The 26,486-nt window shown below is 35.4% G+C and overlaps 1 protein-coding gene across 1 annotated transcript; it reads left to right on the top strand.

The window, feature by feature from the left end:
- LOC140015976 (uncharacterized) lies at positions 1-24,533 on the top strand. Its single transcript, XM_072068814.1, has 7 exons — positions 1-291; positions 406-1,868; positions 2,316-2,520; positions 2,659-2,781; positions 3,531-3,769; positions 24,100-24,220; positions 24,315-24,533. Exons 1-7 carry the CDS (start codon positions 1-3, stop codon positions 24,531-24,533), a joined length of 2,661 nt encoding a protein of 886 aa, XP_071924915.1.
- Positions 24,534-26,486: the final 1,953 nt, after the last annotated feature.

The raw sequence follows: 26,486 nt of genomic DNA, 5'->3' as shown, positions 1-26,486 counted from the left end.
ATGGATCGACGAGTTAGAGGTCGAGAATGTGGGAGACCAACTAGGCAACACCCCGAAGTAGGTGGTGATAGGAGACCTGAGGTCAATCAAGACCATGGTCAAAGGACCGTGGTCGGAGATCCAGTGGCCACCGTGATCAATAGAATAACTGATGTCTTAAAGCGCATGACTGAGCATCAAACCCATGGAGTGGTGCATCACCAAGGAGGCCCAATCAATACTGAGGATCGGGCATTAGAGAGATTCTTGAAATTTGGACCTCCTAAGTTCTATGGAGGCCCAGAACCTGAGGTAGCAGAAGGTTGGTGGGAGAGGATCTCTGATATTTTCGTAGCTCTAAATTATACGGAGGAGAGACAAGTAACTTTCGCAGCATTCCAGTTTGAGGGAGTTGCTCGTTTCTAGTGGAACCTAATTAGGATCAATTGGGACAGGAACCATATTCCTAGGACCTGGGCGAATTTCACAAGGGAGTTCAACGCCAAGTTTCTACCCCCTCTCATCCAAGAGAAAAGAGATGATGACTTCATCAGGTGTAGGCAGGGGGCGGTGAGTGTCGCTGAATACGAGATTCAATTCACGAAATTGTCCCGTTTTGCTCCTGAATTGGTAGCCACGGAGCAAAGGCATATAAGGAGGTTTGTGCAGGGACTAAACGTGGAAATCCAGGAGGGATTAGCTGCTGTTCGGATAGACACTTTTGCTAATGCCGTAGAGAGACCTCAGAGGGTTGAAGTTGCTAGAACTCAAGTAAAATCCTTCCAAGCTAAGAAAAGATTTGCACCCAACAGCAGCCGGGAGCCGGCTTATGCAAATGTTTCAACGGCCAAAGTGGGTCTAGGATTGGGTGGAAAAAACAGTCCTGGAGTACCACGAGGCGCTCTAGCGAGAGGAGTTGGGGCAAGAGGTGCCGGGGAAAGAGATATCAGAGCTAGAGGAGGATTAAGTGGAAGGAGTCAACCTAGGAACGCCCCGCAAGGAGGTCGTGTGACCACCCCTCTAGTAACTTGTGGATATTGCAGGAAGGCTGGCCATACTGAGGACGGATGCTGGAGAAAAGAAGGAAAGTGTTTGAAGTGCGGAAGTAGTGAGCACCAGATTGCCGGTTGTCCAAAAATACAAGAAAGTGGTACCCCGAGTGCTAGGCAAGCCACTTCTGGAGGAAATAGGCCGAAAGTTCCTGCCAGGGTGTACTCTATAGATGATCAACCCGTACCTGATTTCTCGGAGGTTGTGGAAGGTACTCTTCCAATCTTTCACCGATTAGCTAAAGTACTAATTGATCTTGGCGCAACTCATTCATTTGTGAATCCAATTTTTATGTCCGGAATCGATGTACAACTTGTTAAGTTACCCTTTGATCTTGAAGTTAGGACACCCATGGGTAATAAAAGTATAATCACTAGCTTGGCCTATAAAAACTGCGAGTTCTGGGTTGGAGAGCGTAAGATGCTAGTAGATCTAGTCAGTTTGGACATAAAAGGGTATGATGTTATTATAGGAATGGATTTCCTAACTCATTACCATGCTAAGCTTGATTGTAGAGCAAAAGTGGTAGAATTTTGGATTCTCGGGATAGCAACCCTGAAATTGGATGTGAAAGGTAGGTTAGCATCGTCTGATATGATTTCGGGAGTTCGGGCAAGGAAAATGTTGTATAGAGGAGCGCAAGATGTTTTAGCTTTCCTGATTAACGCTCCCAGTGACCAAGTAATGTTGGAGGATGTACCAGTGGTAAGGGAATTTCCAGATGTGTTTTCCGAAGAATTAAAAATATTACCTCCGGAGAGAGAAATGGAGTTCAAGATTGAACTAGTGCCGGGAATGGCCCCGATTTCTAAGACTCTGTACCGAATGGCTCCTGCAGAGTTAAAAAAATTGAAAATATAATTACAGGATCTATTGGAGAGAGGTTTTGTTAGAGAAAGTGATTCGCCATGGGGGGCACCTGTTCTATTTGTTAAGAAAAAGGATGGAAGTTTGAGGTTGTGTATTGATTATTGAGGATTAAATGAGGGTACAATTAAAAATAAATACCCTCTACCATTGATTGACAGCTTATTTGATCAGCTACAAGGATCAGTAGTTTTCTCCAAGCTGGACTTGAGGCAAGGGTATTATTAGTGGAAAATTAAGAAGGAAGACATACCTAAAACTGCTTTCAATATAAAATATGGACATTTTGAGTTCGCAGTCATGCCATTTGGGTTAACCAATGCACCAGCTACCTTCATGGACTTAATGCAGAGAGTCTTTAAAAAGTACTTGGATCAGTTCGTAGTGGTCTTTATTGATGATATCCTAGTATATTCTAGGACACGAGAAGAACATATTAAACACTTGGAGGTAGTTTTGCAGATCTTAAGAGAGCATAAATTGTATGCTGAATTTAGTAAGTGTGAGTTTTGGCTGGATGAAATTTCTTTTCTGGGGCACAAAGTTTCTAAAGATGGAATTGCCGTAGATCCGGCAAAAGTTGAGGCAGTCACAATGTGGAAACAGCCAGAAACTCCAACAAAGGTTAGAAATTTCTTGGATCTAGTAGGTTATTACAGGCGATTCATCAAGGACTTTTCAAAAATTGCTGGACCTATGACAGAGCTGACAAAGAAAAATAATAAGTTCATTTGAACTCCGAAGTGCGAATCGAGCTTTCAGGAGTTAAAGAAGCGCTTAACATCAGCTCCTGTTTTGGCGTTGCCTGACGGAGTAGAAGGTTATGTCGTATATTCCGATGCTTCTAGGGAAGGTCTAGGATGCGTACTAATGCAAAAGGGTAAGGTGGTTGCTTATGCCTCTAGGAAATTGAAACCTCACAAATAAAATTACCCAACGCATGACCTAGAACTGGCTGTAGTGGTCTTTGCCTTAAAGAAATGGAGACATTACTTGTACGGTGTGACCTTTGAAGTTTATACGGACCACAAGAGCCTTAAGTACTTGTTTTTCCAAAAGAAATTGAATTTGAGACAAAGGCGATGGGTAGAATTTTTGGAGGATTATGATTGTTCAATAAACTACCACTCAGGAAAAGCCAACGTGGTGGCAGACGCTTTAAATAGAAAGGCCCAAATAGCGGGATTAATGGTAAAAGAATGGGACATGTTAGAAGAGATTAGCATTTGGAACCCTCGCTTGGAGAGATTTAAGATTTTATTTGGAAACCTATCGTTGAAATCCCCATTATTGGAGCGTATTAAGGAGGCACAGAAAACGGACCCTATAATCCAGAACAAGTTGGAAAAGTCACAAAAAGGAGAAACCCTAGACTTTAAATTAGGGTCTGAAGGAGTGTTAAGATTTCGAGATCGAATTGTAGTTCCAGTTGATGAAGGATTAAGGAAAGAAATTCTAGAAAAATCACATCGATCGAGGTAAACTATACACCCAGGAGTGAACAAAATGTATCACGATGTGAAAGAGTTATATTGGTGGGACGGTTTGAAAAAGGATGTGGCAAAGTTTGTACAAAAAGTCTGATCTGTAAACAAGTAAAAGCTGAACATCAGAAACCCTCTGGTCTATTGCAGCCACTAGAAATCCCTGAGTGGAAGTGGGAACACATAACCATGGATTTTGTAACGGGATTGCCTCGAAATCAGAAAGGATTTGATGCGGTTTGGGTGATAGTTGACAAGCTTACCAAGTCCGCACATTTTCTACCTGTGAGTACGAGCTTTTCTTTGGAAAAATTGGCCAAATTGTACACAGAAGAGATCATGAGATTGCATGGTATTCCTATAAGCATTGTGCCTGACCGAGATCCAAGGTTTGTTTCACGTTTCTGGCAGAAATTTCAAGAGACATTGGGGACCAAGTTGAAGTTTAGTACCGCTTATCATCCTCAAACAGACGGGCAGTCAGAAAGAACAATTCAAACTTTGGAGGATATGCTGAGATCATGTATATTGGATTTTGGAGGTAAATGAAATCAGTATATGGTTTTAGTAAAATTTGCCTATAATAATAGCTATCACGTTTCAATTCAAATGGCACCTTATGAGACATTGTATGGGAGAAGGTGTCGATCTCCGATTCATTGGAATGAAGTAGGAGAGAAGAAAATTTTGGATCCAACGATTATACCTTGGATGGAAGAAGCTCTTGAGAAAGTAAAACTAATTAGGGAAAGGCTTCAAACTGCCCAGAGTCGACAAAAGAGCTACGCCGACACAAGAAGAAAAGATTTGGAGTTCGAAATAGGAGACCAAGTTTTCCTAAGAGTTAAACCCATGAAGGGCGGAATAGTGTTCAAAAAGGGTAAAAAGCTAAGGCCGAGGTATATTGGATCTTTTGAAATTTTGAAACGAATAGGTAAGGTGGCGTATCAACTACAGTTGCCTCCGAGCATGGCCAGGATTCACAATGTATTTCATGTTTCTAAGCTCAAGAAATATCACCCCGACCCAAGCCATGTGTTGCAATTGGAAGGAATTGAAGTGGATGAGTCATTAACTTATGAGGAAGGACCAGTTAGGATTTTGGAAAGAGAAGTAAAAGAATTGAGAAGTAAGAAAATTCCTTTGGTGAAGATTCTATGGAAAAATCATGAAATAGAAGAAGCAACTTGGGAATTGGAAGAATATATGCAGAGGAAATACCCCGAATTATTTCATTAGAAGATGAGAATTTTGAGGACAAAATTCATTTAAGGGGGGGAGGATGTGAGAACCTTGAAAATATATATATATACATATATACATATATATATATATATACTTGTTGCTTGTGCATTTTAGACTTTGAATAAATTTTATTATTATTTGTTTTTAGTTAGGTATGTAAAAATAATTCTTCTGATACAAATCATTTAATTGTGCAAAATACTAAACTATTTGAATTTTTACTAGGTTAGGTTAATATTTCTTGACGTAGAGTGTTTTATTGCTTTAATATTAATTCTTTGAATTCCGATAGCTAATTTTAAGTGTTAATAACGTTAAGTGTTAACGGGAACCTAGAATTAAGACGAAAACGATTTGGGTGAAATTCCTTATAACTGCACTTAGGACGTTAAATCTCGATAATTGAATTTTTTCGCGAGATTAGTACACTAGTAGGCTATTGAATTTCATTTGAGGTAAAATTTTGGAATTAGTTTACGAATGAAAACTTAAGTGAAAGGTCGAACAAGTTGTTAAAAGACCACATTAGCCTTTCTCCATTTCAAATTAACCATGCAGCCATGGAACCTCCTAGAACAAGCTTTAAATCCAAACATGTCCAGCCTGCCGGTTCCATTTTCCTACTCCACCATTCCACCATTCATAATGTCGGCTCACACTCCACTACCACACTCTTCTATATCATTTCCAATCCACCACAACATCAGCCTTCCATTTCCTTTTTCTGCCGCAAGCCGAGAGTGAAGTGAGAAAGAGAGAGAGCCGAGCTTTTCATTCTTTTCCTTTCTATCCGTAAGCTAGGAAGAGAAAAGAGAGACTTGTTGTTTTCATTCCTTCCATCCGTGAGCTGGTGAAGAGACCGAGAGCCAAACTTCCTCCATTCTAGTCGCAAGCTTGAGCAAGGGAGAGAGAGAGCTAGCGGGCTGCATTTCTGGACTGCCGAGAGGAGAGAAATATTTCCGCTGCTGATCGCGTGATTTGAGCCTTAAGCTGAGGTAATTTCTGGACTTAGACTAGTTGATTATTGGTTGATGAAGCTGTTTAGGGGCATGCATGTGAGGGTTGTGCTGTTGGAAGAAGAATTAAGTCACAAGAAAACTGGTTTTGAAAGAATTTGGAGTTGCCGAGAGCTTGAGCTGGAAATTACAGCTTTAATTGGCCAATTTGTGGTGATCTGAGTTTAAATGTGTATTTAGCTAACCAAAAATTGGATGATTAAGCTTTGCATGAGGTTTTTTTTTTTTTTTTTTTTTTTGAAGGAATACAAAATCTGCTTGCATGCAAGCTAACCGAGAAGGATCGAATGAATTTCTGGTTGGATGATAACTTTTGATGTTGTCCGAACTTGGTTTGGATCAAAACTGATAGATAGTTGATTATTTTGATCATGCATGTAGCTGAATTGGGTCGTGGAAAAAGAAAAAAAAAAGAAGAAAGAAAAGAAAACTGAAAATGTGGCCGAGAGCTTGCAGGCTGAGTTGCCGCTTGTTATTGTTGAAAAAAAATGGAAACTAATGGTAGATTTTGCATGTGATACGTGGGTCTTTGATGTTTGGGAGGTTTAGTTGAAGAAAACTTGGAGAAAGGTTGGATTTTGGATTGAAACCGATGGAAGTTTTCTGCTGCAAAATTTTCCAGGCTATCCGAGAGAGAAAATGGACAGATTCCTAGCTGTTTTCATAATTTTTGGTCTTGATTATCTATGTTAAACTGTAATAGATGATATATAAGAGCTTGGTCTGATCATGCATGAAAAATTTGAGCATGAACTGAAGAGATTATTAGAGAGAAAAATTGTGTTAAAATTGCTGCTATAATTCTGGAAAAAAAATGCCGAGAGAGGGAGTTGAGAGCAGGACCAGTGTTGTTCTGATTTTTCCTTGGCTGCCATCTTGTGTGTTTGCTGAGGATACTCCGTAGTTTAGTAACCAACTCTTGCATGTGGTTTTTAACGAACAAAAGTGAAGAAATCTGTTACGAGAGAGAAGGATAGCCGAGAGGAAGAGAAAATGCGTAAGAACAGATTTTTTTTTCCTTTCCAATTTCAATTCGGTGAACTTCATTACCTGATATTGAAGGTGCTCTGTAGTTTAGTTGTTGTTTTAGCTCATGACTTGGGAGTAAACTGGATGGGTTAGGGGGAAAAGCTTTGAACTATGTAGTTCATTATTTTACAGCCGAGAGAGAGAGAAAAATGGACTGATCAGTTTTTCTTTTCCTCTAAGTGAGCTGCACAATCTTTTGTGTTCTGTACAAGGCTCATTTGTAGTTTAATGAACGTGGTTAACACATCTAGTTGGGATATAAAAAACTTGGAAGGTGGAACTTGAGTGAAACGGCAAACATTGGACCGATATATACATAGCTAAGGGATTGCTTAAAAGTTGTGATAGTTAAGACTGGTTTGTGTGCATAGTTCGCACAAAACATTGGTTACAATTAAATGTTTCTTATTCTAATTCATGTTAAATTTATGTATTAAGGTCAAACTTGATTTTAATAGTTTAAATAATAAAGTAAGAAATGATTGTTTGATGCCAAGAGCTAATGATTGATGAATCTCTTGGCCATTTGAGTAATTTTTGCAAGAGTTAAATTCTTGGTGGAATTGTTTAAGGGGTTTGGCCGAAATGTACTTGGAAGGTCCATGAATTGTGGTTTGGAATCGTTTGATATCTTGGATTTTCTTTGTTTAATTTTGATTAGAACTGAACCTGTTGAGATCTAGGGTTAATGATTGATGAAACCCTAGTGAAATTGTTGTTTGAATTGTGATTTTTCTATATTGGCAACTTGGAATATAATGTATAAGTAAGTTGGAATCGTGGAGTCCGTTTTGGTCCTTTGAATTCAAGTATTTTTTATCAAGCCTTATTGAAGTATTTTGTCCTAGTATCGAGCTATAGAAATTGAGTATAGTACGATAATGCTCAAATTCGAATGTCGAGATTTTTTTTAAAACCTTGCTAACTAGTTAATTCTTTTCTTTGCTTAAACTAGTTTTATTACTTTTAGGAAATAATTGCATTAACTTCCAAACTTTAAGTTTTTCGTAAAAATTATTCCTGGCTAGTTGTTTTGAGGAAAATTGTTAAAAACATGAGATTTTAATAATTTTAAAAAGAAAGGCTTAGAAAACTTGTTTGGCAAGAAAACTTGTTTGTATTAATTTGGTTCTAGTTTGCGCCTCTAGAATGGAAATACTCTTAAGGAAACCATTTGAAATATTTTATCACTTTTACTAGCTTTAATGCTAAGAGAATTATTAAGTTATTCCGAGGAAATAAATTAGTTATGTACCAGATAATCTTTTATATATAAACCAAGAGTTTGTATAGTAAACTTATAGTTTTTAAAACTTGGTTTTCTAGGGTTTAGCGAGGGCGTGGACTTCGATTCCCAGCTTGACTTTTGAGCTTCACCTTTGGTGAGTGTCCATGCTTGTTCTATGACTAATGTGTTAAAGTGCTTTCTTGACTTGTTATGTGATAATTGGAAAGTGGATTTCCTGATCCATCGAAGTGGGCAGTGTGTACTTTATCGCACTAGCCCTTTCGAGTGGTGAATTATTTGAAATGTTTTCTCGAATATCTTGCTCGCACTAGTTAAGTATTGAGTGGGGGAATGTACCACACCTGAGGGTGGGAAGGTCTCTTATCCTAACTCAAGTACCAAACTTTTGCAATCGTTGACTGGAGCGTGGACTCGTCAACTAAACCATCAAGCAGGGGAATGTACCACACCTTAGGGTGGGAGGGCCTCTTATCCTGACTTGGTAAACACGTGTTGTGATGTCGTGGGGTGAATCCCTCGACTAGTCTATAAAAAGGTATACTCGAGTACTACCAAACTCTCTCGTGAGAAGAACGGGCCCGGTGGGAGTAAGTTGGTTGGAGCGTGTTAAGGAAAAAAAAAAAAGAACCTACATGGACTTTAGATAGTGAAAGTTTACGGAGGGTCAACTGCGGTTAATTTTGATCAAGTGTGTGGAAAATGGCTCCTGAGAGCCCCTGTATCCAACTATGTGCTGTTATTCGCTTTCCTACTTGTTGAATTTAGTTTGAAATTACTGTTTGCTACTTGTTTATATGATTGCATGCTTGGGGCACCACTGAGCTTTAACTCACCCCACGTTATTTGTTTTCCTGAACAGGTTTTGGCATCCGAGAGACTTGAAGTCTACCTTTAGCTTTTGTAAATGTTGTTTTGAATCGGACTATGTATCTTTTGTTTTGGGTTGCCACTTGAAGCTGGAAAAGTGCAAACCCTAAACTTTGGCTTGTATGAACGAATTTGTATTTTTCTGATTTCACTTTGTGGTTTGTAATGTATATTTGTAGTTATGTGTTGAACTGGTTGGAGATGTGTTTAAGAGTGAACGTCCAGATGTCCAATGGCAATGTTATCTCTGAAGTTAATGTGTTCCTAGTATTTTGGTCGTTCAAAGGTTTGGATTGTTCGGGTGACGAGTTCTGTTTAGGTTTAAGTTATACGAGGAAAGGGTTTAGTCGGTTTTCTTGCGTGAGTTCTGGCGAGAGCTAGGCAGGCGACCCGCCAACCCTCTGGTTCACCTTAGGGAGAAGTGGGATCATTACAACTATACTGTCTTATGTTGCAAAAGTGTTTTATATTAGAAATACTTGATTTTGAGAAAATAGAATAAGTGATTTGACCCAATTAATGGAGTTGAAAGGTAAGATGAATTATGCACGTTACCATTATGTTATAGAGATTAATTGCCTTTCAAGAGAAATTTAAAGTTTCAACAATTGTCTCAACATGACTCCAGTTGAGAGATCATATAATGAATATTCTATTATAAACCCACTAGTCAAATAATTAAGGAAATAGTGGGAGTCAAGAAATTCTCAATTCAAGTAAACTTGCTAATATCTATGTTTATAAATTCAAGAGTTCACGTGCATTTTTAGGTTTAATTGTTATAAAGTTATTTTCACAACAACATTTAAGTTTGGTGCTACAATAAAAGATGTTGTTTAACACTGCCAGTAATGCATGGTCTATCAGGATCATTAAGATATATTGGTAATGTTAAATGATATAATGATATACTTGTTGGTGACTTATTCAACTTAAAGAGTACAAGTATAGTAAATCTTTTATAATGTTAATAAGAGTGTTTGCTGATATTGGTTATGGCACTTGTAGTTCATTATGTTTGGTGCTACGTTAAAGTAGATGTGATTTATATATCTTGATAACAAATGTCTACCTTATGTTCGTGTAAAAGAGAGTATGGCCTATTGATTACAAGTGATAGAGAATCTTTATCCAAACCAAATTGATATCCCATTAATGATTTATTTTTACTAATATATCCTTCATATTGTTTTAAGAAGAATGATATTAGTAAATTGTTATACATTAAAATTAGTGGGAATAACGTGTATTTGGTCTGTATATAGATAATAATCTCTTCCATATTTTGGATAATAAGCAATTCTTATCTAAAACTATTAAGGGAAAGACATATGTAATACCTTTCATGTATCTGGTATTAATAGAGATAGAAAATGAATGTTTTGAACTATTTCATCTAGCCTTCACTAAAGAGTTTTTTAAGAATCTAAAATTGTAATATTGTTTATTAGATTTTGAAATAACTACAAGTTATATGGATGCTATAACACTGTAATTAGGTACTTGTTGTGCAGCCTATATTTTGTAATTTTTTTTGTACTATTGGCCATTCAACTTTGACACTTTTATTAAAGTATATAAGGAAAAATGGTAGTTGAATCGAGTAAATTGACATATAGTTAGAATATTAATGATAAAATAGCTGCAACTATTTGAGTTCGTTAGATTGAGTTATGATCATTAATATTACAACTTAAGGATGCCGGCTAAGTTGTTGTTATGAACATATGACTCATAAAGAATTCCTTAGCTTATTGTGTAGTTGATATTATATTTATAACTATTTGTGGATAATTAAATCCATTATGTTTTGTTGAGACTTTCCATTATTGTATCCTTATAGAACAATAAGTGTTTTAATGGATTTAAGCACATTAAAGTGAATTATGTATTACACTGTTCTATAAAATATGTCAAATTTGAGATGTCCATTTAAGCATACCCATTAATGAATATTGGTACCAAAAGATTTTGAGAACATATAAGTTCAATGGGATTTTGCTATTATTGATGTTTGGACCTGTGACGTTCCCATCTCCTTCTAGGGCGTACCCTAGAAATTAGCGGATCGCCTGCCTGATTCTCGCTAGGACCCCCTAATAATACATTAACTTCAGAGATAACAGATAAATACTTCCATTAACCTTATATTAACTTCATACATAACAGATACATAACCAAAACCAATCATACAACTCTTTTACAATACCTAGTACAATACAAAGTTCCAACCTTAATAAGACATTAAAAGATTCACAACTCAAAATTCTCCAAGCTAACTTCCTAAGATCCTTCGTTCGATCCCTGTCCACCAACTCCTGTAAGGAAAACAAAGTTAAAAGGTTGAGCTAAACCTCAGTGAGGTTTGCCGAGTAAATAACAGTTAATAACACTTAAATCATTACAATTACACAAATAGTGCATATTTCATTGGACAATCACATTCAAAAGGATACGCACTCCACCTGGGAGTCATTTAAATGTCATTGAGCTGTCATTTCATAGTCACGAGACAATCATTTCAATATCATTGCATTCACTCCGTCAATTCACCCCCTTATGTCCTTCGAAATAATAACACAATCCCCTACATTCAACAATCAGTTCAGTAATCTCCCAACTTCCAGGTAGTACTCAAGTATACCAAAATATTTATCCAAAGTTACCGTCCTATCCGACCAAGCCCCTTGATGGCTCGAATAGTCCGTTGAACAGAGGGTTTTGGGGCCCAGTTCAGTCAAAAGCTTACATTCATGCATATTTACAGTATCATTCAATTAATAATCAACCTTTGAGCTCAACTAAATCGAGTGCGATAAAGTACACTCTCGACTTAGAAGGCGAGAGACCATTGATATACACATCACAATAAATCACTAGCAATATTCAAAACAAGCACATTTCTCACATAAATTCATTTAAAGAAACATAACCAGTTAAACATATACATTCGACAACACTCACCAAGGATTCAAATGACTACTCTCGAGTCTCAAGTTGGTTTCCTGGTTCACGACTTCTTCTTGGTACAAGTTAATAATTTCAAAGTAAATATATAATTTGTAGATAATCATTTATTATTCTTTTATTTAAACTTATTAAAATCAAGTTTGACCTTAAAATACAAATATAGCATTCTCAATATTTATTCATCATTTTAGTTTCGAAACTTATTGACTTTATTATTTTTAAACCATGAAACATGCCTATCTTCAAGTTGATAAACTTGTATATCGTTCAAACCAATATACTTTCTCAATCTAGTATTAATTATGTCTTATAGATACTTCATTTTTCCTTTTAAAACTAACTAAACTCTAGGTTGATTGAGAATTAAATTTTGTTCCACAACTCTAACCTCTCAAGTTTTATAGTCTCTAAAATATTATGAAAACCAATTTAAGTGATTAGGAGCCATTTCATGTATATAGCCATAACAAATTACCTTAGAGTTTCTAAAACATCATATAAGTCTTAACCCATTACCATTTCAACCATTCAACATAATTTCAGCAATATTACTTCAAAATCCATTAAGTTTGGTAGCTCTAAAACACGGTTAATGCACACATATATCAAATTTTAAGATCTTATAAAACATTTGAGCTAAAATTAAATCATTTCATTCTAATCTTAATAATTAAAGTTGGTGGAACTTTTATTTCTTCCCTTTTAAGACTAAACTAGACTCTAGTTATACTATTCCTATTTGTTCCACTTCACTAGCCCTTCATGTTTCAAGTTCTTTAAAGTATTCAAAACAAGGTCAAGATGTTATAAACTATTATATATATATATATATATATATATGTATATATATATAATTACAACAAACTATCCTAGAATTTTCGAAAACTTCATAGAAAACCCAACTCTTCACTGTTTAGGCCATCAAGCAAGATTTCCAGCAATATCAATTCAAGATGTTTAACAAAGTTTCATGGTCTACTTGTTTAAACACTAAACAGTCAACATATTATCTAACCAGCCTAAACTATAGCAGATAACCCACCATTTCAGCAAGTAATTCCACCATGAACCTCAAAACAATTCTGTCATCTGCTAACTAAACTTTCAGCCATAAGACAGTTTAAAGATTCGGTTCTTTCTTCACATTTTCTTCAGTTTTAACTCCAACACAACATGCAACGAATGATTAACCTATCACAGAGTATTTTAAGCTACAAGACAATATTTTCAACCAAAGATTCGAAGTTAATAGGAAACAAAGTTTTGTTTCCCTCTCTCGGCCATATTAGAAAGACTTTAGCAGCCAACAGCTTTTAAACAAGAATATTCTCCAATAATCTCTTCATTTTATACCCAATCTCACATGCATGTTCAGACCAAGCTATTATGCAATATATATTACAGCTTAACATAGAGATTCAAGGCCAAAATTCATGAGGACAGCTAGAAACCTCTTCATTTCCCTCTCTCAGATGAAGTTGGAAAATTCCAGCAGGTTTTCTTCCTACGGTCTCAACCCAAAATTCCAACTTTTCCCCAAGTTTCTTCAACTAAACGTCTTATAATACCTGAGATAACCATATTGCATGCATTTCTTACATTAGTTTCCATTTTACAATGATAACAGGCTGCAACTCAAGTAATTTACTCTCGGTTCCTACAACTTCAGTCCAGTTCCAATTTTTTTCTTCTTTATCAAATTTCCCTTCTGTTAAAACTTATTATTCCTTGTTGAAAACTAACATGCAGCCCATATATTCTCATTTGTACTAACCAAGCAGAAAGTTATGGTAGATTCTTGCCTCTTTTCCTTAAAATTCGATAATAGCAGACGGCTCTATCTCTCTTTGCTTCAGCTCCTTCAACTCTTGCACCAGCTCTACCCTTTTCCCTCATTGATTTAGTTGATACGTGAAGTGCAGACTGGTTCCTCCTCCTATCACTCACTTAGCTCTCAGTTTAGGATGGTTAAAGGTTGAAGAAAGGGTGAAGCTAGCTGTCGGGTCTCATTTCTTTCTCTCGGTGATCACTCACAGCTTCCTCACTCGGTGGATGACAATTCCAGAGCCTCTCCGCTCAGTCCTTGTTTCTAATGTTCTTATGCTAGCTGGTCGCATGGTAGTTTAGCTAGGTTGAAGGGTTAGTTAGGTCATTTGATACCAACTTAATTGTTTACTAAGGAGCTGTGGTTTTATTAATTCACACATTAACTCCTAACTTTTGTGATATATATTTTTACACCATTCCAAAGTATTTATAATTCTCAATTTTGTTGTAAAATTTAAATTTAGACATTTAGTTGTCCAATTATTATTTCTAATAGCAAAATGAAAATAATACATACAAAATTTACGCAAAAAATTTCTAGGGTTTTCACAGGACGTATATGTGTAAAATATTAAATCCTGTTGTTTGTGCACATTATCATGAGAATTATACACCGGATTAATAGTTGGACCATTAAATGGATATCAAAGTTGTTGTCCATTTCTTTCTCATTAGGTTTATCTACATTAAATTGTTAGAATTATGATACATGGAAGGAAATATATTCAAATTGATATATGACCCCCATGATTCATTCTAAGGACGGTGTTGGATAAACATAATTAAATGTTGTGGCCACTCTACCTTATTTCTTTGATTCTGTATGGTTATTATTTATGTGGTCATTTGTCCAAGTGGGAGAATGTTAGAATATTTATGTGGCCTACATGACCACATATAATATTATTAAGATAACTCTTGTTAATTAGAAGGATAAATAACCATATGAATAAATATAAATAACTAATTAGAGAATTCTAATGAGAATAGATGAATGACTGGAGGAAGTAGGGAGTCCCATATTCGTTGTATGTGGGCGTATTATATGATATTTATTGTGGTACTTTATCTGATAATTACAGTAATTATTAAACTGTATCTTATCATTATGGTTAACAAATAAAGTACGATAAGAATATTAGAGTCCATCATTATCCCATGATGGGAGGGATTGTGACTCTATAAATGTTCTTGGGCTCCTGGTCCCTCTCACTACTCTGACATACGTTATTTTTATCCATCACTAAAAAAACATAATAGAGAGTTAAGTGAAGGAAGGTTAGATAACATAAAGTTATAGTTTACAACCTTGGTAATTGAAAGGCTTGGTGATAAAGAGCTGTGGAATTTTTCTCCAAAATGTCTTCAATGTCACAAGGTATGCCAATTTAGAATTTATTTCTTAATTTTAATTTACAAATCATACTAAAGATCCTGCTCTTTATGTCTAATATTTGTAACTTTATTTTCATGATACAGACCATGAATTATAGAACAAGCTTGCATTTTTAGAGAAAATCACATCAAATATAGTTTCCAAGCTCATGGATGTGATAAAGCAAAATCCTTATGCCTGTTTTTTTTCGAAGTTTATGCAATGTTCTAGATTTGAAGTCATATCAGATTATCCTCAAAGCACATTCTACTGCCGATCAAAAAACTTATAACAAGCCTATAATCTCTCAATTTGCAGCTCTATGGATTGAAGAGAAAATTTGACAGAAGGTTACACCAGACATATACAAGTATATCCAAAACAAGGGCCGAGCCATCGCGTACAGTATTATTATAGGTGTTACGATCCTCTACAATATCCTTTTCTGTATCCTCTTGGTGAAACAGGCTGGCATCCAGGAATTCAAAGATTAGGAAATGTGAATCCAAAGACACATAAAAGAGCAGAAAGAAAGAAAAATTGCACAGTCACATTAACCAGCTTTAGATCGCCTGAAGACCTTTTCAACTCAGAGCAACAAGGTGCATTTTACTGAACTTTTTTGTACAAACTCACTATTGCCATAAAAAATCTATTCAAATGCTTTATATAGATTTGTCATTGATGCTGTAAATCGACCTCTGCAGCTTTTCAGCAATATGAAAATTTAAAAGAATTTGTGTCAATGAGGGAATACTATGCATACAAGTTTCAAATGAGAAAGGAATACAATCCAAATATTCTAAACACCAGCCGTTTACTACAACAATTTGCTGTTGATATGTATGTCAAGCTTGAAACTCAGAGACTTGACTTTTACAGAAGCAAACAATTACTTATTCGAAGAGAATATCTCCAAGGCTTGATGGACTCTGTTGGTTATGGACAATCTCAGGGTTCTAAAGTAGGTCAGTGTATATTATTACCTGCTTCATTTATAGGAGAACCTTGAGATATGAAAAAGAGGTATATGGATGCTATAGCCTTGATCCAAAAATTTGGGAGACCAGATTTATTTCTTACAATGACATGTAATCCTTCATGGCCAGAAATTAAAGAAAACATGCTGCCTACTAATAAAGCGCAAAACAGAATTGACTTATGTGCTCAGGTGTTTCATGCTAAATTGGAAATGTTAAAACAAGAGCTCTTCAAGAAAGAAATTTTTGGTGAAGTTGCAGCGTATACTTATGTCATTGAGTTTCAAAAACATGGCTTACCACATGCTCACTTTCTTATTATTTTGAAACCAAATTCAGAGTTGTACTCTGCTGATTCTTATGATCAAATTGTCTGCGCTGAACTACCAGATGAAAATACCCAGAAGCATTTGTTCAAAATGGTCTGCAGGCATATGATGCATGTACCTTGTGGCAGTAAAAATCTCAACAATGTGTGCATGCAGCGTAAACGAGTCAAATTCTGTAAGAACAAGTATCCAAAGCAATGGGCAAATAATACAACTCATGGAGAAAATCCTTATCCAATATGCCGACGAAGAAATGATGGAAAAGTAGTTATCATCTGAGGCAAAGAGCTGGATAATAGATGGGTAGTACCATCTAACCCATACCTATTAGCAAAGTTCAATTGTCATATCAATGTCGAGATCTGTTCTACCATCAAAGTTGTCAAATACATGTTCAAGTATATTTTCAAAGGGCACAACAAAATCCATTTTTGAGTCAATTCAGATACTTCAGAGCAATACGTGGATGAAATTAAAGAATATCAGACAGTAAGGTAGGTTTCTGGTATTGATGCAATGTGGCAAATATATAGATTTTCTCTCAGTGAAATGCATCGTTCAGTTATGAATTTATAGTTGAATTATCAATCTATGACTTTCAAGGATGATGAAGATATCAGAGATGTTTTGAAAAATCAATTCAAGAAAAGGACCATGTTAACACAGTTTTTCTATATGCATGCAACCAGTGACATAGCAAAAGCCTTAAAATGCATATATAAAGAGTTTCTTGAACATTTCGTTTGGCATCTAGATAAGAGGTACTGGTCAGCAGGGAAACAAAAAGATTGTATTGGGAGAATTGTTGCAGCTAATCCAAATAAAGGAGAGCGTTATTTTTTACGCCTGCTGTTACCAAATGTTAAGGGACCAACTTCATTTGACGGTCTGAAAATGATAAATGGTAAATATGCAAGCAGCTTTCAGGAAGTAGCAACACTCAGAGGATATTTTGAATCAAACAATGCATAAGAACAATGCCTCGAAGAAGCAGCCCTGTATCATATGCCACACAGTTTCAGGAGACTTTTTGCCACATTATTAGTGCACTTTCCACCAACAAATCCTAGACAGCTTTGGAAAAAATTTGAGGTATCCTTATCTGAAGATTTTTATCATCAATTTGATATACATTCCAATCAGATACAACTAAATGTTCTTCATGAAATAAGTAAGTTTTTACAATCTATGGGCAAGAATATCAATAGCAATGACTTAGTTCCCCGAATTCTGAGATTTAATGAAGCAAACAGAGAAACCAAGGACACTATAAGTGAGACTAAGATTATAGTGTCAGATGAAGATGTTGCATCCATTAATCAACTAAATATGGAGCAGAAACTCGCATTTGACATTATTACAGCTTATGTATAAAATAATCAGAAAGCATCTTTCTTCTTAGATGGACCAGGAGGGACTGGCAAAACTTTTTTATATAAAGCTTTACTGGTTGATATTAGATCAAAGGGTTTCATAGCACTAGCTACAGCATCCAGTGGAGTTGCAGCATCTATACTTCTTGGAGGACAAACTGCCCATTCATGCTTCAAAATACCGATCAGTATGGACATGAGCAATATGTGTAGTGTTAGCAAAGTGCATTAGCAATATTACTTCAATAGGCAAAGCTAAGAATATGGGATGAAGCTCCAATGATGCACAGAATAGGAATCGAAGGTATAGACAAACTACTGAGAGACTTGATGGACACAAATGATATTTTTGGAGGTAAAGTCATAGTTTTTAGGGATGATTTTCATCAAGTACTTCAAGTCATAACAAAAGGATTGAAGCCTGATTTTATACAAGCAAGTCTTAAATTCGTATATTTGGCCTCATTTACAGAAACTTAAACTGAAACAAAATATGAGAGCACTTGTTGATCCATATTTCACTGATTATCTTCTTCGCATAGGAAATGGAAGAGAACCTTTCATCCACAATGACAATGTTCAAATTTCTCCAGACTTAATACATTACTGAAGAGCAATCACTCAACAAATTAATCCATGCAGTCTTTCCAGACCTGAAGAACTACTCAAAAGAAGATTATTCATGGACCAATCGAGCTATTCTTACAACAAAAAATGACTTCGTAGACAACATCAATAATGCATTGATAGAAGAATTTCCAGGGAATAGTTTTGGATACATTAGCAGGGATAAAATAACGGACACTTCTCAGCAAGCTATTTTGGAAGATTTCGTCAACAGCCTTACACCAAATGGTTTCCCTCCACACAAAATACTGTCATGCCCCATTTTTGAAATTAAATGATAAGGTTAAAAAAAATGTATCTATTGATTTTAGAAACAGAAAAAATGACTTTTTGATTTTATAAAATAAATAAAGAAAAAAGAGCCTAAAATGGGACATGTAAAGTGCGACGGTTTTAGCTCAAAATAATAGTCTAAAAAGGAATTTTTCAGAAAAAATAGAAACTGCCACTTGGTATTGAGTTTAGGTGTACCATGTCACCCAAAGTATATTTTAAATAAATAATAAATAAAACCCTTTTTAGACGACTCCAAATCTTTGAAAACAAGAGAAAATTATTCGAGAGTCACGATTGAAAAAAAGGAAGACAAAGATTTGATAAATTCAAACCTAAAACAATCTTTTAACCTAACCAAGATTAGTCACGAGATTTAATAAAAAATTTTCTTAATCTAACCTATAAATTTATCACATTTGGATGTTTCTATGTCGATACATTTTCTAAACCTAGGGGGTGTCGAGAGGGTCGAAACATCTCTCCAAAATTTAATTGATGTCAGTCACATTAATTGTGAAGCCCAAAATGATTCTTTGAAGATTTCACGAAGAATGCAAATGATGAGATTCGAAAAAGGAAAATTATAATGTATAGATAAACATATATGACCTAGAAAAGGGGAATGCAACACAACAGGTATGAGAGATTAAGATTCGTGACTTAAATTTTTCTTTTTATAAAGAGGAAAAGAGCGTACTAAGGTTAAGAAACCACACTCGTTCATTTTTCATATTTCAAGGGTGATTGTTCTAACATAATTAAGCAAATGAACTAGCTTATTTCTATTTTTTTAAATGGAATGCAAGTTTAAATGTCATGTTTCGCACATATAGGGATAAGGGAGATATTTATAGAGAAAATATCATGCAAGATGAGAAAATATCCTAAAAATGGAAAATATGTATGAAATGCAATGAATATCACGCAAAAAATGTGAATTTAGCGCGAAAAAGACCTAACAGGTCTAGCATTAGACTAACTCATTTTCATAAACTCTCACTAGCTTTGGACTAGCGAAAAATTGGGGAGAAAAGCCACAACTAGCATTGGACTAGGTAGTGACGTCATGCATTTATTATAACTAAATAAATCATATAAAATATAATTAAAACAAGTAAACACGTAAAGCACATAAAGTACATAACACGTATGCATGATATCTAGATGCAAAATCTTAAAGAAAGCGAATAAACGCTTAAATACACAAGCATGCAAGCACATAAGTAAAGAAATGCACATAAAAATCTAATTATTATATTTGGGACCCTAACTACAATCTAATGGCGGAATTTAAAAAAATAATAATCTAACTATTACATTTATCTAACTAATTATATTTTGACAAAACTATAACTTATCTATTACATATCCTAACTAAATACATGTCTTGAGCATCTATCTATTATAAATTGGCATTTAAATGCCTCTCAAATAATCATCAAAATGAAATAGAATAAATGAAATTTAAAATGAATAAAATGAGTAATTAAAAGAAAAAGCACTCAAAACATGCAATTACACATAAAAAAAATACATAGGAGCAGATAAGAGAATTTAAAATAATAAAAGAAGGTACCTATTTAATTAACAAATAAATTGTAAAGAAGTGAAAACAACCATGAAATCTATCAATTAAAACATTTAAATTAACAATTAAAGAAGATAAACAACTTGTATTTAAGAAATCAAAGTTGTTAGGGATCTTGTTGCAAAACTTAAGAAAGTTTTTGGTATCAAATTATAATTTTTATAAAGATTAGGGGTCAAAATCAAATAAAAATAAACTTCAGGGATCAAATTATAATTAAGTTAGGGACCTAATGGAAAGAAATTAAAAGTTTTTAAGATCACTATGAAATTACTCCAAAGATCAAGGACAAGATTGCAATTTTCGTATCTGGTCTCTTGAGGCCAGAATGCCGTTGGGCTATTTTTCTTTTCCTCGGGCTGAGGATTCCCTTGGCCCACTGAAAACCCAAAGGAAAAGGAATGGGTCAGACCATTCTTTTGGCCAATAAAAAAACAACCAAAATGTTTGGGCTTTAGCCTCCCACCCCATGCCATAACCCAAAGAAAATATGCTAACAACCCATTTGCCAAACCCAACCAAATTATCCTAAATATAAATCTAAACTTATTTTCCTAAACCCAAACAAAGAAAAAACAAGTTCATATAGAAAGATAAATCTACCAAAATTATTAAACCTTAATTATGCCCTCAAGTCCGGAAATAATATGCTCAAAAACATGTATAAAATATATAAAAGAAGATCAAAACTTGAAAAGGGCAGATTTGCTTCATTTTCACAAACTTTTGCGTCTTAGTGTAATTATGTAAAAGTTAGGGGGCCAAACTGAAATTGTTCTAAAGATTCATGCAAGCCATTCGAAGCATCTTCTGCAACTTCTTCTCTTTTTAGTTCATCAAACGTAGCAACTTTGCCAAGCGAAAAATCAAGAATTCGGATCAAAAAACACAAACCCATACGACCCAAGATCCATAGGCAAAGTTCAATGCAACATTAATAAGGAAATCTGATCTAATGCTACGAAACAAGTAGAAAAACTGCAGAAAAAAGAAGGAAAATAGGAAACAAGTTCAGCAAGAATTTTTAACAAGTTTGATGCAAATCTAAGTATAGATGAAACGGGAAAAGATGAACTACATCACCTTTGGCACTTTAAAAGGACGAAACAACGCTTTGAACCTCAAAGAAACGGATCCAAGCTCAAGAATTTGAAGATTGAAGCTTCCTGGAACGGGTTTCAAGGACTGAAGAAGTAGTGATTTCAAGCCCGAATTCAACAGTCTTAGAGATGTTTTCTCCGAAAGTTTTGTGAATAAAAGTTGTCCCTCTATTACCGTATATGGTGCATAAATGAAGAAATCCTCTAAAAGACTAACTTTGGGATCCGATTTTGCTCATGAAGCAGACCAGGTGCTCAACGCTGGCTCAAGTTTTTCCTGGAAATTTTCTGCTCCTTTTTCTTCTTTTTCTCCCTCTGTTCTCTCTCTTTTTCTCTATTTCCACCACCTCCCCTCTTGTTCTTATCCTAATGGTTGCCTCTTTTCTATTTAAATCATGCTAAGAACCCCTAAAACTGCCTCTCAAATGGTACAAAAGGAATCTGTTTTGCTGGCCTCTTTTTGGCCATTTGATGGCCTTTCTTCCAGAGATTTCTGGATGAGAATTTGATTGGTGAGGTGGCTTTGTACTGGCAATGTTTAGGGAAAAAGAAAAGGAAGAAAACGAATCCAAAATCAGCTCCAAATGGCCAGCTGCATCTTGTACTGTGTCTTGCTTCTTGTACGAGGAGGAAAATGTAGTTCGTGTGTTGTTGGGGTAAAAAAATTTTTTTTTTTAAACAAAATTGCATTTTCATTTCCATTTTCTTTCTTTTTAATTCTTCACTTTCCCACAAAACAATCAAACAAACAAAATGAATTCAATTTATTTAAACAACAACTTCTTCTTCTTCTTCTTTTTTTTTTTTTTAAATAAAAGATATAACAATAAAATGAATTTACTACTAAAGCCAAACACTCCAATTATGTTACTCAGAAACATAGACCCTCCAGAAGGCTTCTGTAGCGGCACAAGGCTCATATGCAGGTCTTTACGACCAAATATAATAGAAGCAGTGATCAGCTGTGGTGAATTTGTAGGAAAGGAAGTCTTTTTGCATAGAATAAGTTTCAAATCAGACAGTGACCCTAACTGTCCAATGCCTTTTGAAAGAATGCAATTTCCAGTTCGTTTATGCTTTGCCATGACAATAAATAAAGCTCAGGGTCAGACCTTAGATTATGTTGGCATATACCTTCGTAAACCCCCATGGCCAACTCTATGTCGCCCTTTCTAGAGCTAGAAACAGCAATTCTGTGAAAATCTTGATCAAGCCATCTCTTTCTGATCTCACCTCAGATGATATTACAGCTAACATAGTTTATAGTGAGATTTTGGAACTAGCACAGCTTTAATATTTAATCAATGCTTTGATACTATTACTTTCCCAACTGCATTTGTTTATTATTATCTACACTTAACTCATGATACCTGTCACATCACATGCTCCTGAATCTTAGTTTGAACTGATGACATCCTCATATTTGTTTATTTCTATTTTTTGACAATAGCATTTGCTTATCATTAACTGCAATTAACTCATGACGCATTGAATTCCAATTTTAACTCATCACATGCTTATATTCACTAATTTCTCTTTTGATACCAGAATTGCCAAATAATTCTCATCAATGAACTTCATAATGTTTGACGAGCTACTTCCTGGAATTAAGAATTGGGCAGCAACTATATATACAAGTGATTGACAAGCAAAAAACTCAGACATCAAAGAAAGGGAGAAGATATCTGAAACTACTTCTTACCGACAAGAAGGTAAATCAGGCTAAGAATTGTAGTTTCAATACTCAATCTACAATTACCATATACCTAATGCTCACATCACAACATTCATTAGGCAAACAAAATTGATGCTCTTATCTATTGACTCTTTCAACAAAATTTGCTTCCTGCATCCTAATCAACCGACCAGTAGAAAAAGGTCCACCTCTGAGGCAATGGTAAGTACTAAATAAATTAAGAAAATACATTTCAGTTGCGAATTACGATAATGACAGCAAGACTTAAACTACAACAACAGGGCAGCTGAAAATAATGAAGCAATCACAAGGATGATTACTGAAAGAACATATCAGAACCCACTGACACTTCTTCCACCACAGGACGCAGAAGATATAACCCATATCGGTGCCATTGTAACCATGGTTCAAAGTCACGGTCGCGGTCGTGGTCGCGGCCCCGAACGTTCCACATCGGTCTCGGCATATCGGTCGCGGTCTCGGTGAGACGCAAATTTTAAAGTATTTAATATTCTAAAAATTGTTAATAATATAAAAAAGTATGCTAAATAAAAATAATTAAAAAATAGCAAAAGAAACGGCCAAGTCAATCCGTCGCGGTGTGACTCGGCTGATTTTTCGTCTTGACTCGGGATAACTAGGAGTGATTCGGTGTGACTCGGTCGAGTCACTCCGTCGCGGTGACGACTCGGCCGATTTCTCGGCGAGTCAAGTATTTCGGTATCGTTTCGTCACGGTATCGTATCGGTAGGGGCCGAGACGGTGACGACTCGGCCGAGTCGTCTCGGTCTCGGCCGAGACTTCGAACCATGATTGTAACTGTCCCACAGGTAAAGACCAACTCATAAATATTTATACATGCAGCTAGTGAAACAATAAAAATATCCAAATAAAATTTCTGCAAAAGCTAAATAGAATACTACTGTCTTCTTTGATACAAAAGAAAGCATTTTGGGTACAAGGGACAACCAAACTTCTTGACAGAAGTCAAAAACTCTGGTATTATGCTTGCCCTTTCTGCCACAAATCTATTCGCACCACTCCTGAGCATAAAATTACATGTCTCTTCTGTCAACGTCATGTCTATGTTACAGCAAGGTAACACGCATAACAATTATGCCTTTGTTAACAATTTATCATTTATTTGGTCAAATTATTCTTATGTGCATCAGACTAAGGATAACTGTTGACTTTGCGGACTGGAGCCGTAAGATCACACTTGATCTATATGGAAAAGATGCTCAACAGTTGTTCCCTTATAAAATTTCAGAAATCCAACAACAAGAGGCAGAGGTAACCATGATAACTATCGCCTTCCCTTATAAACAAAGTCTATTTTATTATTACACAATAAACCATCCAAATAACATATATTACACAAATGCAGAACAATATTCCTTATAAAGCTATAGAAGAATGCATCAGCGAGAACACCATTAGCAGCTCCATAAAAAAGGCACCCTATAGATATGAAGCTTCTGCAACTCAAAAATACACAGCTATAGTAGCTCACAAAATTTGCCTGAACGACAAAGGCGACAGACTAACAGGAGCAGCAGGGACCAGTACTCAACAAAAGGATAAAGAAGGGACAGCTACAGAATAAGAGTGAGAAGCAATTCACATTGAAAATGAACGAGACACTGGAAAAACCTCAATCACACCAAGCAACCAAAAACAAGAGTGGATGACTGCTTGCTGACTTCACTGAAGCTAACTGAAAGTCCACCAAAGAAACAACGCACTGCAAAATCAAGTGATGAAGAGTAATCTCAGTAAGCTTCTCACAAGAATTTCTGCTGTTGGTATCAATGGAATGCATGTGTAGTATCGACTCCATCTACACCGCTAGACATATGTATAATAACTTTTGTGAAAGACAACTAAGAAAACCACTTTATGTACCTATCTAGCTCTTTTGAGGGTAGATAAACTGCCAACCAGTCTAAACTAAAATTGGTTGGAGTGGAATCTACCAAAGACCAACTCTTTGTAATATATATATCTAATGTGTTCTACTTACCATTAAAATCCCTGCTCATGTTGCTCAGCTTCAAACTCCAGAGCACTGCGAATTGCCTCTTCCTCATCTCGCACTTCATCTTGCATCCATTTAGCAATCAACCTCAGAAATGGCAGATTCCCATGAACACATAATGCAAGTTCAAGAATTGGTGTCCACTCAGAAAACCTATACAAACGCTTGAAAAGCTCATATATTTCATTCCTTACCACTAACTACAACATAAGCAGCTTCACGAATCCTACAATCAATAATAACATTCTCCAGGTTTTCATTGTTAGAAACACATCCCCTATCAAGTGCCATTTGATTCATCTGATTCACCAAATCTGGATAATGATCCCGCACAATAGGCAAGTGAACACGATTATGCTCGATTTTCACAAAACACCAAACAAACACAAAACTTACCACACAAGTAGAAGCAAACTAACTCTTTGCTTACAAGGTTAAACTTATAAAAAACTTTCAACTCTCACAAACACATTACATCTGACTAGTCTAATTTGTAAAAAAGTCTACTCAATTAAAAACAAGAGACTACTATACATATGTGAACAAAGATTCCAAGATTACAAAAAAAAAAAGACAAACAACCATTGACAATACACCTTTAGCAAAAAACAATATAGCAAGAAAAAGCTGTAGCTTCGCAAATATCTATACAAAAATTTCTAACACACAATAATGATAACTACGTCTTCAAACAAATTCATTCCCTTGACCATTCATTCCCGATTCTTGGCTAACACAATATTTTAAGCTAACATTTTAAGCTTCCTCCTCATTTCATAGTAGCTACCATGTTCCTTCTTTTATCTTACAAATTCTCACCAGGCCACCACATCAATAATAATTTCTTAAACTGAAATAACTACTTTAATTTTTTTACAGTTGTGAAGTGCAGTACATATTTATTCCTACATTTTACAATTAACAACACAAATAAATAAACATGCATACATACATATATACATATATATATTAACTTTACATTCCAACCTATCAATTTTTGCTTAGTTCATTGAATCCATGAGTCCATTTTCAAAACTTACTTTATTCCCTCCCAAGTTTGAACAATAACTATCACACCAATTTTAAACCATTATTTTCTAAAACTCTTATGTAAAATTAAATAGTACCATTAAAAATAATAATATCATATAAAAATTTTCACCATATTAACTTTTCGATTTTCGCCCCCAATTCTTTCAAATATTCACTTTTACATACCATTCAATTTATGATCAATTTTTTGTGTAATATGTCCAACAAAACCGAACAGCCCCCAGGCACTCCCTGCGCTTCGCGCGGGAAAGACCACCTAGTATTATAAGAAGATGTTTTTGGGTACTGTTCACACCTTTTTCATCAGCTTTTATCAGCTCCTGCCGGGGGTGTTTTGGTCTTTTTAGTTCGGTGGCTGCTACTTGTGTGGCGTTGCGTACTAGAGGCAGCTGCATGTTTCTTGGCTAGAATGATTATTGTGGGCTTTATATGCATCATCTGAACGAGGGAAGTATATGAGGTTGTTCC

This window comes from Coffea arabica, chromosome 10c (genome assembly GCF_036785885.1).
Source record: "Coffea arabica cultivar ET-39 chromosome 10c, Coffea Arabica ET-39 HiFi, whole genome shotgun sequence".
Lineage (NCBI taxonomy): Eukaryota > Viridiplantae > Streptophyta > Magnoliopsida > Gentianales > Rubiaceae > Coffea > Coffea arabica.
This window is presented reverse-complemented; position numbering and strand designations above follow the sequence as displayed.

What these genes read in the sequence shown, in the direction of transcription:
- LOC140015976 (XM_072068814.1), top strand. Translation starts at nt 1, where the DNA reads ATGGATCGACGAGTTAGAGGTCGAGAATGTGGGAGACCAACTAGGCAA. An exon ending in TACTAATGCAAAAGGGTAAG is followed by an intron (nt 2,782 to 3,530) that starts GTGGTTGCTTAT and finishes GGTCTATTGCAG; the next exon opens with CCACTAGAAATCCCTGAGTG. An exon ending in GTGCCTGACCGAGATCCAAG is followed by an intron (nt 3,770 to 24,099) that starts GTTTGTTTCACG and finishes TATGTGCATCAG; the next exon opens with ACTAAGGATAACTGTTGACT.